We start from the raw sequence: 15,323 nt of genomic DNA on the forward strand, positions 1-15,323 counted from the left end.
AATAAGTTTTCCTTGACTCTCCTTATTAATTTCTCAAACAAGTTTTACATATTTCCTTACTTTTATTTAACATAACTTATCCTATGTTTCCTTAACTTTCTTGCACTATAGGTGCAAATCTAAAGCTCTAAGTTAATTTCAATTTTAGTTAGTTGCCAAACAGAGAGTTTTGCCAATAATGGAGCCCGTTGATGTCCAACTTTCAAATTCTAAGAAAGGCAGGGTGAAAATGGCTATTTTATTACAGCTACAATAAATTGCTATTATTTAGCGCAAACACCGATCGATGAGAGACAGAACAAAGAAAACAAACCCCCTCTTCGGCTCTTCCTTAAAATAAAATAATTTTCTATTAATAGCAACAGCCAATTTAAAAACTCTCCGCTTTCTGATTTCTGATTGGCTGTTCTCTGCTGCTGTTTGCCCTATCAGATCGCTAACAGGATCCAGATCTCCCTCTTCTCCCCTCTTTTCTCGCCTCCGATCTTAAAGGTGCTCTTTTTATTTGACCTTTTGACTCAATTTCCAGTTCAAATTACTTCGATTTTTTTGTCGATTGCTTAGGTTTTAGCTCAAATTAATAGACTTGATGTTTTAAATTGAATGAGAGTGACATTAAGATTAGCAGTAAACAAATGAGTTTAATGAGCTGCTGTTTGAAAATGTTGCTGGAAAATAAAAAACTGTAGCAAGGATTTAATTTAAGGGTAGTAGCTTAAACCCTATCTTTATTTTCCCCCACTTTTGCTGTTTGCATTTTTGTTTTTGTTTTTTGTGTTTTTTTTGAAAAGGTTAGGTTTTGATCTTTTTATTTTCTTCTGTTATTTTTAGTTCAAAATTCATTTGAATTTGATCTAATAATTTCGATGTTTACTTTTGAGACGTTTTTGAATTGAATGAGAGAGTGGCGTTAAGATTACTAGTAAATGACTTTAAGGAGCCACTGTTTGAAAATATTGCTGGAGAAAACAACAACAAGAATATAAGATAGAAGAACTAGCTTAAACCCTATCTTTTAATTTTTTTTCTCTCCCCTTTTGTTGTTTGCATCTTGTTTTCTGAAAAGGTTAGGTAAAAGTTTCCGGTCACTGAAAAATCGAAGAATTAATTTCTCTCACAATCCGTGAATTCTGTTGTTTTTTCTGTTTGATGTTTGTTATAATTTTTTTTATTTTTAACTTACTTTTGGTGGTTCATCAACTTTCTTTCGACCTCATTTTCTTGCAGCAAGCATATCAATTTAATAAAAGATTTAATTTAAAAACTATAACTCTAGCTTTTAAATTTTGTAGAGGGAAATGCTGAGATATGATATATATATTAGATGTTGTTTTATTTGGTGTTTCAGATTTTTTTAAAGACATTGGGAAGAGTTCACTGTTAGATTTATACCAAATAGGTGCCGTATAGGGTTATATTTTTGAAGACTACATAGATGGAGATGATCTTGCTGTTACGGTATTCTAAATGAAGTCATCAAAGGCGTGGTCGATAGGCACCACAGATATACAAATAATGCCTACACCGCGCCACAGACCTCCATCGAAAAGACCTATTTGGATCATTGTCTTGCTTTGCTTGGTGTGCTTGTCCCTAATTGGGGCTTATATTTACCCGCCACAAAGTTTCTCGGCTTGCTACTTCTTGTCCTCGAACGTCTGTAGTCCTTTCAAGGACTGGCTTCCTCCCGAACCAGCTAGAGAATATACTGATGACGAGCTTGCTGCCCGTATTGTTGCCAGAGATATTATTTCGATGCCATCCGTTCAATCAAAGAATCCAAAGATTGCCTTCATGTTCTTGACACCAGGTTCATTGCCATTTGAAAAATTATGGGAGAAGTTCCTTTTGGTATATTACTCAACTTTTTTCAACAATCGCTCTCGTTTTATTTGATTGTGATTTAAATTCTTATGTTATCATGCTGTTGTTTCAAGTTTCAAGTATTATAATGCACAAAGTGTTGTGGATTATGGTTTCCCATTCATCTATATGAAAATGACAGATGGATTGTGCTTCTAGATCTATGCCTAGGTTTTGCACATTAGACAAAGCATGAGCTTTCCTTCACATATGGTGAGAGTTTATTGCTTTCAGGTTATCAGTTTACAAATGTTTAGATATGGAAGGATGTTCAATGATCGATAGTTATAAGGCTTCGTTTGGGTACCATTGTGTTTTTTTTGTGTTTTTGTAAAAAAACACCATGGTGTTGTGTTTTTCCCTTCAAACGTTTTCAAAACACCATGTTAAGTATTTTTTATCAATACTAGTTTGACTCATTATAACATTTATATTAAACATATTATTAATATATTAATTATAATAAAATATATTGTAAATAAAATGTTAAAATATTTTGTTTACATTATTATAGTATTAGAATTATTAAATATAATGCAATATAAAGTTGTATAATGTATTATAATATTATATTTTCTTATGAGCCTTAATTATATTATAATTATTACATATATTATTTTAAATAATTATATATATAATTATTTGGTATATCAATTTGTTATTGTTATATATTATATTAAGTATTTTCATAATATGTTATTTAATTATTAATAATATTATACTATTATAATATATATAATTACTATTATTCATATAATATAATATTATTTATAATGTTAATATTATGCCATTACTAGTTATGTTTAATAAATTAAACATTAAAAATATTTAATATTATGTAAATATATTATGCGTCTTTAATATGTTAAGAGTTTATAATAGTAATTTAATAATATATTAATAATTTATTATATAAATAAATATATAAAATTATGAATATATTATTTTTACTATTATTTGTTAGCAATAAATTATTTTATTTATTATATAATATATTAAGATTTTATATATTATATTACATTTACTATACAATATATTATTATTATATTTTTAAATATGTTACTATTATATAACATTTTATAATTATTAATTTATTACAATTTATTTATTAAAAAGTTAATTATATTATAGCGATTATGCTATTGTGTAGTATATTATTATATCATTACTATATTATTATTATTTATCAATAAATTTGTTATTATTTTTTATTAGTTTATTTATATTTTACTATATTTTATTATTATATAATACATTGTTAACATATTAAATTCTAGTAATTAATATGTTATTATATTGTTATATAAGATATTTTATTTATTATATTTTATATTATTTAATTAATATTACTTATATATTAGATTAACTATAATATAGTATATTATAGAATAGTATAATATAGTATAATAAGCATGTTGATAATAACTATATATTAATTACATTTAATATATTATGTTAAATATTATATTAACACATTCTCAAACTCAAAATCAAAACACCCAACTTAAAACACATTTTAGGTGTTTTGAAATAAGTGTTGTGTTTTTGGTTTGAGGATGATTTAGCTCAAAAAACACCATGGTTTCCAAACGCATGGTATATTGTTTTTGGCAAAAACACCGTGGAAACAAGTAAAACACCATGACATCCAAACGGAGCTAGTGTATAAGTGGTAAAATTGCTAGTACAATCATAAGTATTCCCGAGGTCAAATTATGAATGTTCCTTTTAGTTGCTTGGACTATCTTATTTCAAGATTATCCAGGTTCGGAAGTGTTTCAATAATGTATATAGAAACTCCTTTATAATCTTTTAATTAGTATTTAAGACCTAAAGCCTACAATGTCTCAAAGTGTTGCTGTAGAATGTATAAGTGTAATATACAAGGATTTAATTTAAGGTATTTATTTATATGCTTAACTGGTAGATATTATTGAAATATATCACAGAATTATTACATCTTTGAAATATGCAGAGATCACGAAAGGGAATTCTTTCATAATGATATTAGAAACGCCCCACACATATCAGTTAAGGGAATTCTTTTATAATGAACAAGGATGCCAAATTGGGATACCTGTATGCTATTGTTTTGAATTTTCAATGTTTCTTGTATCACTTGTTGTATTGTAAGGTGAATAATTCCATATCTGAATAGGTAATAGGCTGTGCAACTTTTATCAAGCAAATATTTCAAACTTATAGCACAGAACACTTGATAACCCAAAAAATAGGTAGACAACTTGCTTCCCTATAAATCAACTGAATCAAATCAATTGAAACATGAAGTGAGATAGTTAAACTATAAATCAAGGTTAATATCAAGCTATAAATGTTGACAAACATGAGATGTGACATTTAATGACTACTGTCAACTTAAATTTACAACAACATCATCGTTATCATTAAAGCCTTTATTCCAAATGTTTAGGGTCGCTACATGAATCATATTCTTCCATTCCATTCTATTATGGGACATCTCATCCATTAACCAATACTTAGGTTATTTTACTAAAATAATTTACAAAATCAAACTTTATTAAAAGATAATGTAAAATACTTAACATTAGTACGAAAGAAAAGAGAAAAAGTAAAGGAGGTCTAATAGATCACTCTTCAGAGATATTTAGAATGCTCATTGTTCTCTAAACAAGCTAAACTAGGAAATGGAAAACATGTATTATATTTGGAAACATACTATTCAGTTTTTTCATCCAGAAAGGGGAAATAGTCCACTATCAGGAACATAAAAATTAGGAAAATATGATGAAAGGAGAAAAAAGTAGAAGAAGATCCAATAGGGCACTGTTCCACAATGTTTAATTACCTTATAATGCATGTTTTTCTTTAAACGAGCTCAACTAGAAAATGAAATTAGGAACTGTATCTGGGAATATACTATTGAAAATAACACAGCAATGGGAACACCAAACTTAGGAAAATACTACTGGATCATGGTGAGGCAAAAGCAACTTCTTGTCCATATGTTGGGGAAATGCAAAAGTCGGCATAGACACAAAAGAAAATGAGGAAGGGGAATGTACCTTTCTGACTTTCAATTTTTTGGTCGTGGCTCATTGGGTTGGGAAGTGAGATTTTAAGCAAGTTCCAAGTAATCGATTACCTTCTCAACAGTGAGCGGTGAAGGAAAGTTGAGCATAGTGGTGAATTTTATATTTGTCTCTATTGCCAATGGTGTATTTCAGATTTGTTCATTTTCTTTTATTGAAAGATTATATCATTTTTGCAATCCGCAAACCGTAATTGAAGCTAAAATTTCTTCAGGTTTTACCTCAGGTACACTTCAAGTTAATTTATTGTAGGATATAATGTACTCTAAGATACAAACTGTATCTTAAGATTGTTAGACCCTAGAGGGGGGTGATTAAGGTCTTATGCTAATCTAATCCGATTTTATGCCAATTAATATATTAACAAGTTATATTCTTGCAAGATAGATATACAAATAGTTAAGTGCAAGAATATGCAATATACACAAGGTGATATATCCTAGCAAAGAGGTATACTATATGATATATGCAAGGATATATAAACTAACACAAGGGTAAACAATATGAACTAGATAGTGGATCATATAAATAATGAGCTAATGACAATGGCGACAAGAATTATAAACACAAGTATAAATAAACGCCAAAGCACACTCAAACACAAGATATGATCACGGAGTTCGGACCTTCCGTCCTACGTCTCCGCTCCCCACTCCCGGGGAGAAATCCACTATCACAACCGGGTTTTCTACGTTCACCCGAATAACGTTTACACCTCACAGTGTCGGTTTTCAACGCTCACCGATCAACGTCACTCCTCACAATCGGTTTTCTAGTTCACCGAAAACTTCACAACACACTCGGTTTTCTAGCTCACCGAAAACCTTACACCACTCACAATGTAACAAATATAAATTTGTTCTCTACAATAGATGAGAACACAATGAAAGCACAACTCAAGGTTACAATCTCTCACCACCCAACTATACTATGTATGTAAATACTAAAAGCTCAAGTGGGTGTGTGTAACAATGAGATAATATAATCAAATCTAAACTCAATATAAAAACTAGCTTTAAAGAATGATAATCAAAACAAATATGCAAATGTAAAGCTAGATATGAGTTTAGAAATTCTTCTCTGAAAAAATAAGATGGAGAGATGGATTAAGATGAAGCCCAAACAATATAGATGATCTCCTCCACTTGTGAAACAGTCTTCACAAAACCAAACTCTTTTAAAACACACAAAACAAACTTTAAAACCATTGTTAAACTTGTTTAAAATATTCTCATTGTTGTCCATGAAATATGAGAGCAAGGGGGTATATATAGCCTCCCAAAATCTCAGCCAAAACCCTAAAGGAAAAGACCAAAAGGTCCAAGAATCAAAAATCTAATTCTGTACCAAAATGATTGTTGGGGTGAACGGCGATCGACCGTGAAATTTTCGCAGTCGATCGTAAGCCACTTTCTAGCCTGAGAAATTTCCAAAAAGTTAGACGGTCGACCGTGGGAATTTTCGAGCTGACGGTCGACCATGACGGTCGATCGCGAATGTTGTTGATGGCTCCACAGGGAAAATAAAAGACGCGGTCGACCGTGGCGGTTGACCGTAAACTAACATATGAGAAAACATGTTTGAAAGTTGATTTTCTGATTTTAAAACCCTGTCGGTCGACCGGAAATTCTGTCGGTCGACCGATTTGAGCTCTCGGTCGACCGGACCGGTCGACCGATGACTCTCTGGAAAAATACTGACGAATGGTCAATTGACCGGTCGACCGTACCGGTCGACCGAAAACTGACATTCTAGAAAAATCGGTTTTAGAGCTGATTTTAAAACCCTGTTTAAAAATATCAAATAAATTCCAAAAAATGTAAAACTTTGGGGAATGATTGTAGACGTGATAATAAACATGCTACAATGACTGGTTTCGAAAAAGGACTTCCCAAATGAAAAATATCATCATTTTACAAACTAGTCCAAAACATGAAAATATGAGATACTTGAATTTTGATGTTTTGACATAAACCAACTTTTGAAACTTTGTGAAATGTTTTTATAGACTTAGTAAAACATGTATAAACTGATATTAAAGTCTACAAACTAAGAATACAATATTTTCACAAATACAATAGAAAATGAAACCTATGAGTATGTATATGAAAATATATTTGTTTCATATCTAAGTAGATAAACCAAATCACAATATGAAACATGTAATTTCATATTTATAAACATGAAAACTAAAACTTGTGTTGTATATATATGTGACTACATATATATACAAGGAAAACAATAAAATGTGTGTGTATAGATAATTGAGCTTAGAGTACTTAACACACATAATATAAATCCTAAACTACATTACCCAAGCAATCTTGATCTTCAATTAAGCTTGACTTGGTACACGTTGCGGATGAAGCTTGAACTTGATCTTTAACTTGAATTGTTGTATAGGCTTCAATCCGACATTCCGCCAACCTCCTTTGGATATCATCGTTGAAGCTCTATTCCATCCATCCTCCAACAATGTTGTTTGTCTACAATACATAGGAATGCACAAACACTAGACAAACAACATTAGTAGTAAATTGTTTGTTAAACATCATCAAAACAAGAAGGCCAACAATCTCCCCCTTTTTGATGATGACAAACAATTTACAAAAAGAAGTATATGCATGAAGTAAATGAACATATACAAGATAATAACTCACATGCATATAAACAAACAAGATAGATATACTCACAATATAGAGCAAAGGCTCCCCCTATCAATAAGCATAGGTGAGTATAACATATAGAAAGATATAGGGATTGCTCCCCCTATCAAAATGCCATATGGAAATATGAAATGAAGATCATGGCAAACATATGTGAGCAAGCATAGATGAATATGCTAAATATCACTCACATATTTACAAGAGAATGAGAACACATATAAATATGTCAATATAAAAATAGTGTCTCATTACCACAAAAAATATAAAAAACCATATAAAAGAATAGATTTATGAAATCAAAAGAAGAGGAACATGAGAATCATGCAAAAAGTTTTCAAATGAAAACAATTCAACCAAAAGAAATCATAAATCAAGGTTTATATTCAAAAACAATGTTTGATCAATAAAGAAAAATTTTCTTTACATAACTTGATCAAACCACTCCATAGAATACATTATAAGGCACGAATAGATGATCCATAAGCACAAACACATAAATATCATCATATAAGTGAAGTATAATGAATTCAAAGAAATCGATCAAAACAAAATCTCTAACAAAAGAATTTTAAAAGAGGCAACAATATATCAAGCTCTTAAGCTTGTTTCAACCCATATAATCATTCTAAATGAACCCGGAGGGTTATATAAGTACAAACCTCTCATCAAAACAAAACAAATAATCATGAAAACAAAAATTTGATCAAAGAAAATTTGTTTTCATAACAAAAAAATTTTAAGATATAATTTTCAAAAACCAAGAAAAGGAAAAATAAGAATACTAAAATTCTTGGTTTAAAATTTAAATTTGTTTTGGTACCCAAGAACTCTTGGTACCAAAAGATTTAGGGACATGACCCCTATCATTAAAGCTCAAAGCCTTAGGGTTATGAACCCTCTTAGACACATATGGTGCACTAACACGGTCAAAACAATATTCATTCAAATGACCCTTCCGATTGTAATATGTACAATGGAAAGGAAGCATTTGCTTATGTTGACCAAGTAAGCGTGCACGAAAATCATTTGCAACTAAAGATTGTCTTTTAAATTTATTTTGCAAATGAGAAACCTTATTAAACAAATGTGGTTTACTTGAACAATTTGGCAAGTTTGAATATTTTTTCAAATCATAACAAAACTTAGCCAAATGGCCAAATCTACCACAAATATCACATTCAAACACTTGTGGTCTACTAGAAACATTTGGCAAACGTGATTTTCTTTTCAAAACCACATAGATCACATTTATACACATTAACATGCTTATGATGAGAAATAGATGCATGTGCATGTGTGTGTACATGTGATGAAGAACCTTGATGAGATGCACAAGAAGGATTAATATTCTTATGTTTTTGTGCATCATAGTAAAATTTTGTTAAATGGCCTTTACGACCACAAATGGAGCACTTGTAAACTTTGCTATACAAGTGTGCATAGTGTGTGGGTGATTTACTAGACTTAGCACACTTGTCCATAAGTTTCTTATGGTTATCAATGCGTTATTTTGTATGTTCTTTACTTCTAACATGACATTATCTCTTTCATGAGTTAAACTAGCAACGTTTGAGGTTAAAGAGATATGATCCAATTTTAATTTTTCATTATTTTCTTTAAGGATCACATTTTCATTAGAAATAGTTTCAAACTTAGATGCTAACAACTCATGATCGGATTTTAAAATTTCATGCTTGCTTTGTAAATTAATGAAATCATTTTGCAATTTGTCAAAGGCATGCAATAATTTTTCACTAGCACACGCAAGTTCATCACTAGATAAATCATTAGTTGTTTCGAACTCGCAAACCTCACTAGGGCTATCGCCTAGTGGCCGTGTGCATGATGCTCCACATGAACTTGAAGCGGGATCCTCCAAAGCTTGTCGGATCGCCTCCAAGTCTCCTTGATGTGCTTCTATAAATATCCATAAGGTGTAAGCACTATCAAAATGAACAAACTTGTTAGACATAGATGAGTTAAAAGCATTTAACAAATATTCTAACAAAATGTTGTTCATAGTAAACATGCGATGATCATTTTTATTCCACTTGGATTTCTCCAAAATGGGCACAATATAAGCATCATCTATAATTTTTCATAAATCAAAATGTTTAGATCTAACAAATAGTTTAAATCTAACACACCATTGGGCATAGAAAAAATTGTCTAATCTAGGAGCAACACTAGAATCATAGCCTAAACAAGATGCATCATTCATATTCATTATTTGTAAAAATATGCAAGCAAGATGCAAATGTAATCAAAACAAGATTAGCACAAATAAGATAACTTGGATCTTTAACTCAAGGCGATTAGACCTTAAATCAAAGAGCACCAAGCTCTGATACCAATTGTTAGACCCTAGAGGGGGGTGATTAGGGTCTTATGCTAATCTAATCCGATTAAATGCCAATTAAAATTAATTAACAAGTTATATTCTTGCAAGATAGATATACAAAAAGATATATGAACTAGGATAAGCAATGTAAACAATGAGATATATCCTATATGATGAAATATATATATGCAAGGATATATAAACTAACACAAGGGTAAACAAAATAAACTAGATAGTGGATCATATAAATAATGAGCTAATGACAATGGCGACAAGAATTATAAACACAAACGCCAAAGCACACTCAAACAAGCAATATGATCACGGAGTTCGGACCTTCCGTCCTACGTCTCCGCTCCCCACTCCCGGGGAGAAATCCACTATCAACCGGGTTTTCTACGTTCACCCGAATAACGTTTACACCTCACAGTATCGGTTTTCAACGCTCACCGATCAACGTCACTCCTCACACTCGGTTTCTAGCTCACCGAAAACCTCACTACACACTCGGTTTCTAGCTCACCGAAAACCTTACAACACTCACAATGTAACAAATATAAATTTGTTCTCTACAATAGATGAGAACACAATGAAAGCACAACTCAAGGTTACAATCTCTCACCACCCAACTATACTATGTATGTAAATACTAAAAGCTCAAGTGGGTGTGTGTAACAATGAGATAAAATCAAATCAACTAAACTCAAATATAAAATCTAGCTTAAGAACAATGATAATCAAACAAGTATATAAATGTAAAGCTAGAGTTTGAGTTTAGAAAACTTCTCAATTTGATAACAAGAGATGGAGGGATGATAGTTGGAAGCTCAAACTTCAATAGATAATCTCCTCAAGCTCTTGTGGAATTGATTCACAAAACCGAAACACTCAAATGCTTAAAAGCTTATAAACACACTTTAAACAAACTTAAACCCTTGATTAAAACTTTCTTAAACTTGTTTTAAAACTCTCTTAGTTAGTTTGAAAAGACATCAGCAATGGGGTATATATACCCACTAGAAATCTCAGCAAAAACCCGACCGATTTGAGCTCTCGGTCGACCGGACCGGTCGACCGACGATTCTCTGGAAAAATACTGACGAATGGTCAATTGACCGGTCGACCGTACCGGTCGACCGAAAACTGACATTTCCAGAAAAATCGGTTTTAGAGAAAACACTGTTTAAAAATATCAAATAAATTCAGAAAAATGTAAAACTTTGGGGAATGATTGTAGACATGATAATAAACATGCTACAACGACTGGTTTCGAAAAAGGACTTCCCAAATAAAAAATATCATCATTTTACAAACTAGTCCAAAGTCCAAAACATGAAAATGTAAACATATGAATTTTGACATTTAGGCTAAACCATGTTTTGAAACTTTGCACAATGATTTTGTAGACTTAATAAAATATGTATATGATTGTTATTAAGTCCATAAACTCAGAAAACAATGTTTTCACAAATAGAAACCTATGAGTATGTATATGAAAATATATTTGTTTCATATCTAAGTAGATAAACCAAATCACAATATGAAACATGTAATTTCATATTTATAAACATGAAAACTAAAACTTGTGTTGTATATATATGTGACTACATATATATACAAGGAAAATAATAAAATGTGTGTGTATAGATAATTGAGCTTAGAGTACTTAACACACATAATATAAATCCTAAACTACATTACCCAAGCAATCTTGATCTTCAATTAAGCTTGACTTGGTACACGTGCGAATGAAGCTTGAACTTGATCTTTAGCTTGAATTGTTGTATAGGCTTCAATCCGACATTCCGCCAACCTCCTTTGGATATCATCGTTGAAGCTCTATTCCATCCATCCTCCAACAATGTTGTTTGTCTACAATACATAGGAATGCACAAACACTAGACAAACAACATTAGTAGTAAATTGTTTGTTAAACATCATCAAAACAAGAAGGCCAACAAAGATAACTTGACTCATACATAGGTAAGAGTTTTAGTGATCATAAAATAGAAAAAACTGGTAATTTATTATAAACAGTTGAAGTTTCCTCTGACATTGATCCATGTGATGATGTTACCCAAATAACCATCATAGTTTATGTTTTTAGCAGTTAAGTTATAAAACTATTGAATGTTATTTTCACATGAACGTTGCATCAGAAGTTTATATTTAAACAAGCTTAGAAAAAGACATATTTAGAAAGAATAGTTCCCAGTTTTAAAGAGCTACATGGTTTAAGTTAAACTTCTTGAGGTTGCACTGATTGAAAAAGACTACTTAAAACTTACAAGCGCTGGCTGTACCTCCATCTTCCTTGTTAGTTAATTATAATTAGTAATTTTTTCTTCGCCAAAGATATCATGTACATTCTGTATCTACTTTGGGAAAAATATGCTTCAGATTAGCTTTGTCTTTCTTTGATTCAGTTGTAATACTTTTGTGGCAAGGGTCCAACGAACCTGCTAGAGAAGCAAGTATATCAGCAATAATTAATGTCTTTTTTGTATATGAACCTGCAACGAAGAGCTAGGAATTGTGCTACTTTATTCTTTTGCGCAAAGAACATTGGATATCTGCTGTTGACCTGCTATTTAATTCATTGCTATAGCCTGACAATCTCTTTGCTCATTTACTTCTAATCTATATATGTACAGGGCCATGAGGAGAGATTTTCTATTTATGTACATGCATCAAAAGAAAAACCAGTACATGAGAGCTCTTTATTCATTGGACGAGATATCCGCAGTGACAAGGTTCTTGATTCTTGAACCTTTCTCATTTCTTGATGTTTTACTCAGTCAATATTAGCTCAAGATGGTTCTTTGGTTTTCTATCGAATCTACATTTTCTATTAGGAAATACGAAAAATGAAGATCATGCATGCTTCCTGTTGTTTCTATTTTTTTTTCAAATATCTATCTATATTATACTGCCTTTTTTAAAAATCTAGTTTAACTATAAAGAATGCAGTAAGAAAGTTATGTTGATAGTCTCAAGACTCTCAAGTTTGAAAAGCAGACCTATGAATCTTCAACATAGACGAAAACCATGCCTGATTGCTTGATTGTCCCAATTCAATTTGAGATTTTATGGCTTGTGTCGAATATTTATTTAAAGTAAATTTTAGTTTCAGAAAGCTGTTATATCCATATTTCCAGTAAGCAAGAGATATTATAAAAATGCTTCCATTTGGCTTTATTTAGTTCTGATAATTTTAGATATTGACTAGTTAACTTCCATAAATTTACGCTGGAGGGCATTCTACTTGTCATGTGACTATCTTGAGCATGATGGCGACTTTTTGTTCAGTGTGCAATCTACTTGATGTTGTCACAAATAACAAGATTACAATTGTCACTTCAATAGTTTATTCAGTCTTGTAGATAATGACTTGTTAACCTCCACAAATTTACAGAAGAGGGCACTCTAGGGTAATATGAATATCTATGCAGTATGGTAACTTTATGTTCACTGTGGCATCTAGTGGATGTCGCCTCGATATGGATTACAATTATCATGTCAAAGTTTATTCAGTTGAGAAATGATTTGCATGAGCTGGTGGATCTAAGGTACTTGCTTACTTGATATTTATTCCTAAAGTAGAACTTGCACATTTATTATGCATTTAACATGCAGGTGTCCTGGGGAAAAATTTCCATGGTTGATGCTGAGAGAAGACTTTTGGCAAATGCTCTAGAAGATGCTGATAATCAGCATTTTGTTTTACTTTCTGACAGGTGATTGTGTTGAACTGCTTATTTGCATGGGTATTAGTGTTGTTTGTCAGCAATCCTAATATTTGTCTCTCTTGTATTACAGTTGTGTACCGCTGCATAACTTTGACTATGTATATAGTTATTTGATGGAGACAAATATCAGCTTTATTGACTGGTAAGCCGGCTTAGTTTTCTATGCGGAAACAATCAACTTCACCATGGAGGAATTGTTTGATTCTTAGTACAAACTATCTACTTCCAGTTCCATAGTAACATGAGCTTCAGTTATTTGCATCAGTTGCAAACATTTTCTTTTTCTTGCTGAAGTGCATACCCTTACTTTCAGTTTTGAGGATCCCGGACCACATGGTAGTGGCAGATATACTGAACATATGTTGCCTGAGATTGAACGAAAAGACTGGAGGAAAGGCGCACAGGTATGCCAATTTTCTATTCCTTTTAACAATCTAATAAAATGTGACCATGCAAAAAACAATCAGATGTAACAAAGTTTTGATGTGATAATAGGACAGAGAAAACAACACCTTGCAACTCTCGCAGTTTATGGTATTGTCCTGATGATTTTTGTGAATGATTATTCTGATATATTGCCTATTATCTTGGCATGACTGTATGGTTGACGGGAAAAGTTTCCCTCTGTTTCTTATTCTGAAGTTGCCTTCCATTTGCTAATCACCTTTTTGCACTTAAATTAGGGAATTTGAACAACAAACTAGAAATAATCAACCTAATAAAACTTTTTACTTGCAGTAATTGTATTAATGCTACTAGATCTTTCTTATGGCATTTGAATTACATGATTCCATTGCTTTGAAAATCCTGTGGAAGCACTTCTGGAAATATCAACTAGTTATTACTTAATCTACTGCCAATCTTATGCTGTCCCAAGGGGATATAGTCATCAGAAGGAAGCTGTTCTTTTGACTAAGATATGTTGCCCTCACATATATCAGTCATTTTAAAGTTCTATTTCATTCTCAACCAATTGTAGGGGAAAGAATACTACAACTAACTTGAAACTTATTAAAATTTTTGGGAACAAAACAGGTGCTGGATACTGAACAGTATTTAAAACAAATTTAGAAACCTATTGAATATCTTCAATTTTGAACTTAGACGTACAACTAAGAGGCTAAGATTCTAGAAATTACAATAATAAACAACCAGGTAACCCATGTTATGAAAAATGCAAAATTTTTTCACCATTAAACCATCAATCTGTGATAAGGTAACAAAGTTGAGAGTTATCGCCTATCAGTATTTAGCATCTTAGCGGGTAGCTTAGGAAAAAAATAATTTGAAAATCTCGTCTCTTATAGATGTGTGTTTGGAAGAGTTACGAGTAAGCAATCAAGAGCTTTGTAAGCATAATAAACAAGAAGCAGTTCTCAGATATTTATCTGTTTGGCTATAAACCTGATATTGAAAATTCAATTTGGTGCCTTGTGCATATCATACATGCAATAGAATGTCATCAAACTTGTTCTTGTGCATATCATACATGCAATAGAATGCCATCAAACTTGTTCGTTGATCCAAATAATTAATCTAATAAGATACAGTCTGAGGCACTTTCCAAATCCTACATCCGATGTCAATTAGACATTTAGGTGTTCATAGCACTGAAATTCCCATCCTTGTTCAT

General features: G+C 31.5%; 1 protein-coding gene across 2 annotated transcripts in view; it reads left to right on the top strand.

Annotated features, from left to right (window-relative positions):
• The window catches only part of LOC109840350, a 27,375-nt gene continuing 12,337 nt past the window's right edge, over positions 286-15,323 (top strand). The window contains exons 1-6 of one of the 2 annotated variants that reach the window (XM_020408959.1): positions 286-492; positions 1,349-1,851; positions 12,596-12,694; positions 13,578-13,678; positions 13,761-13,832; positions 14,004-14,094. In XM_020408959.1, coding sequence (XP_020264548.1) covers positions 1,468-1,851; positions 12,596-12,694; positions 13,578-13,678; positions 13,761-13,832; positions 14,004-14,094 — 747 coding nt within the window. In that variant the 5' untranslated portion in view covers positions 286-492; positions 1,349-1,467. The remainder of the gene's footprint in view (positions 493-1,348; positions 1,852-12,595; positions 12,695-13,577; positions 13,679-13,760; positions 13,833-14,003; positions 14,095-15,323) is intronic. The other variant, XM_020408960.1, reaches the window with a different exon arrangement.

The sequence above is a fragment of the Asparagus officinalis genome, chromosome 5, assembly GCF_001876935.1.
Source record: "Asparagus officinalis chromosome 5, Aspof.V1, whole genome shotgun sequence".
In the NCBI taxonomy this organism is placed as follows: domain Eukaryota; kingdom Viridiplantae; phylum Streptophyta; class Magnoliopsida; order Asparagales; family Asparagaceae; genus Asparagus; species Asparagus officinalis.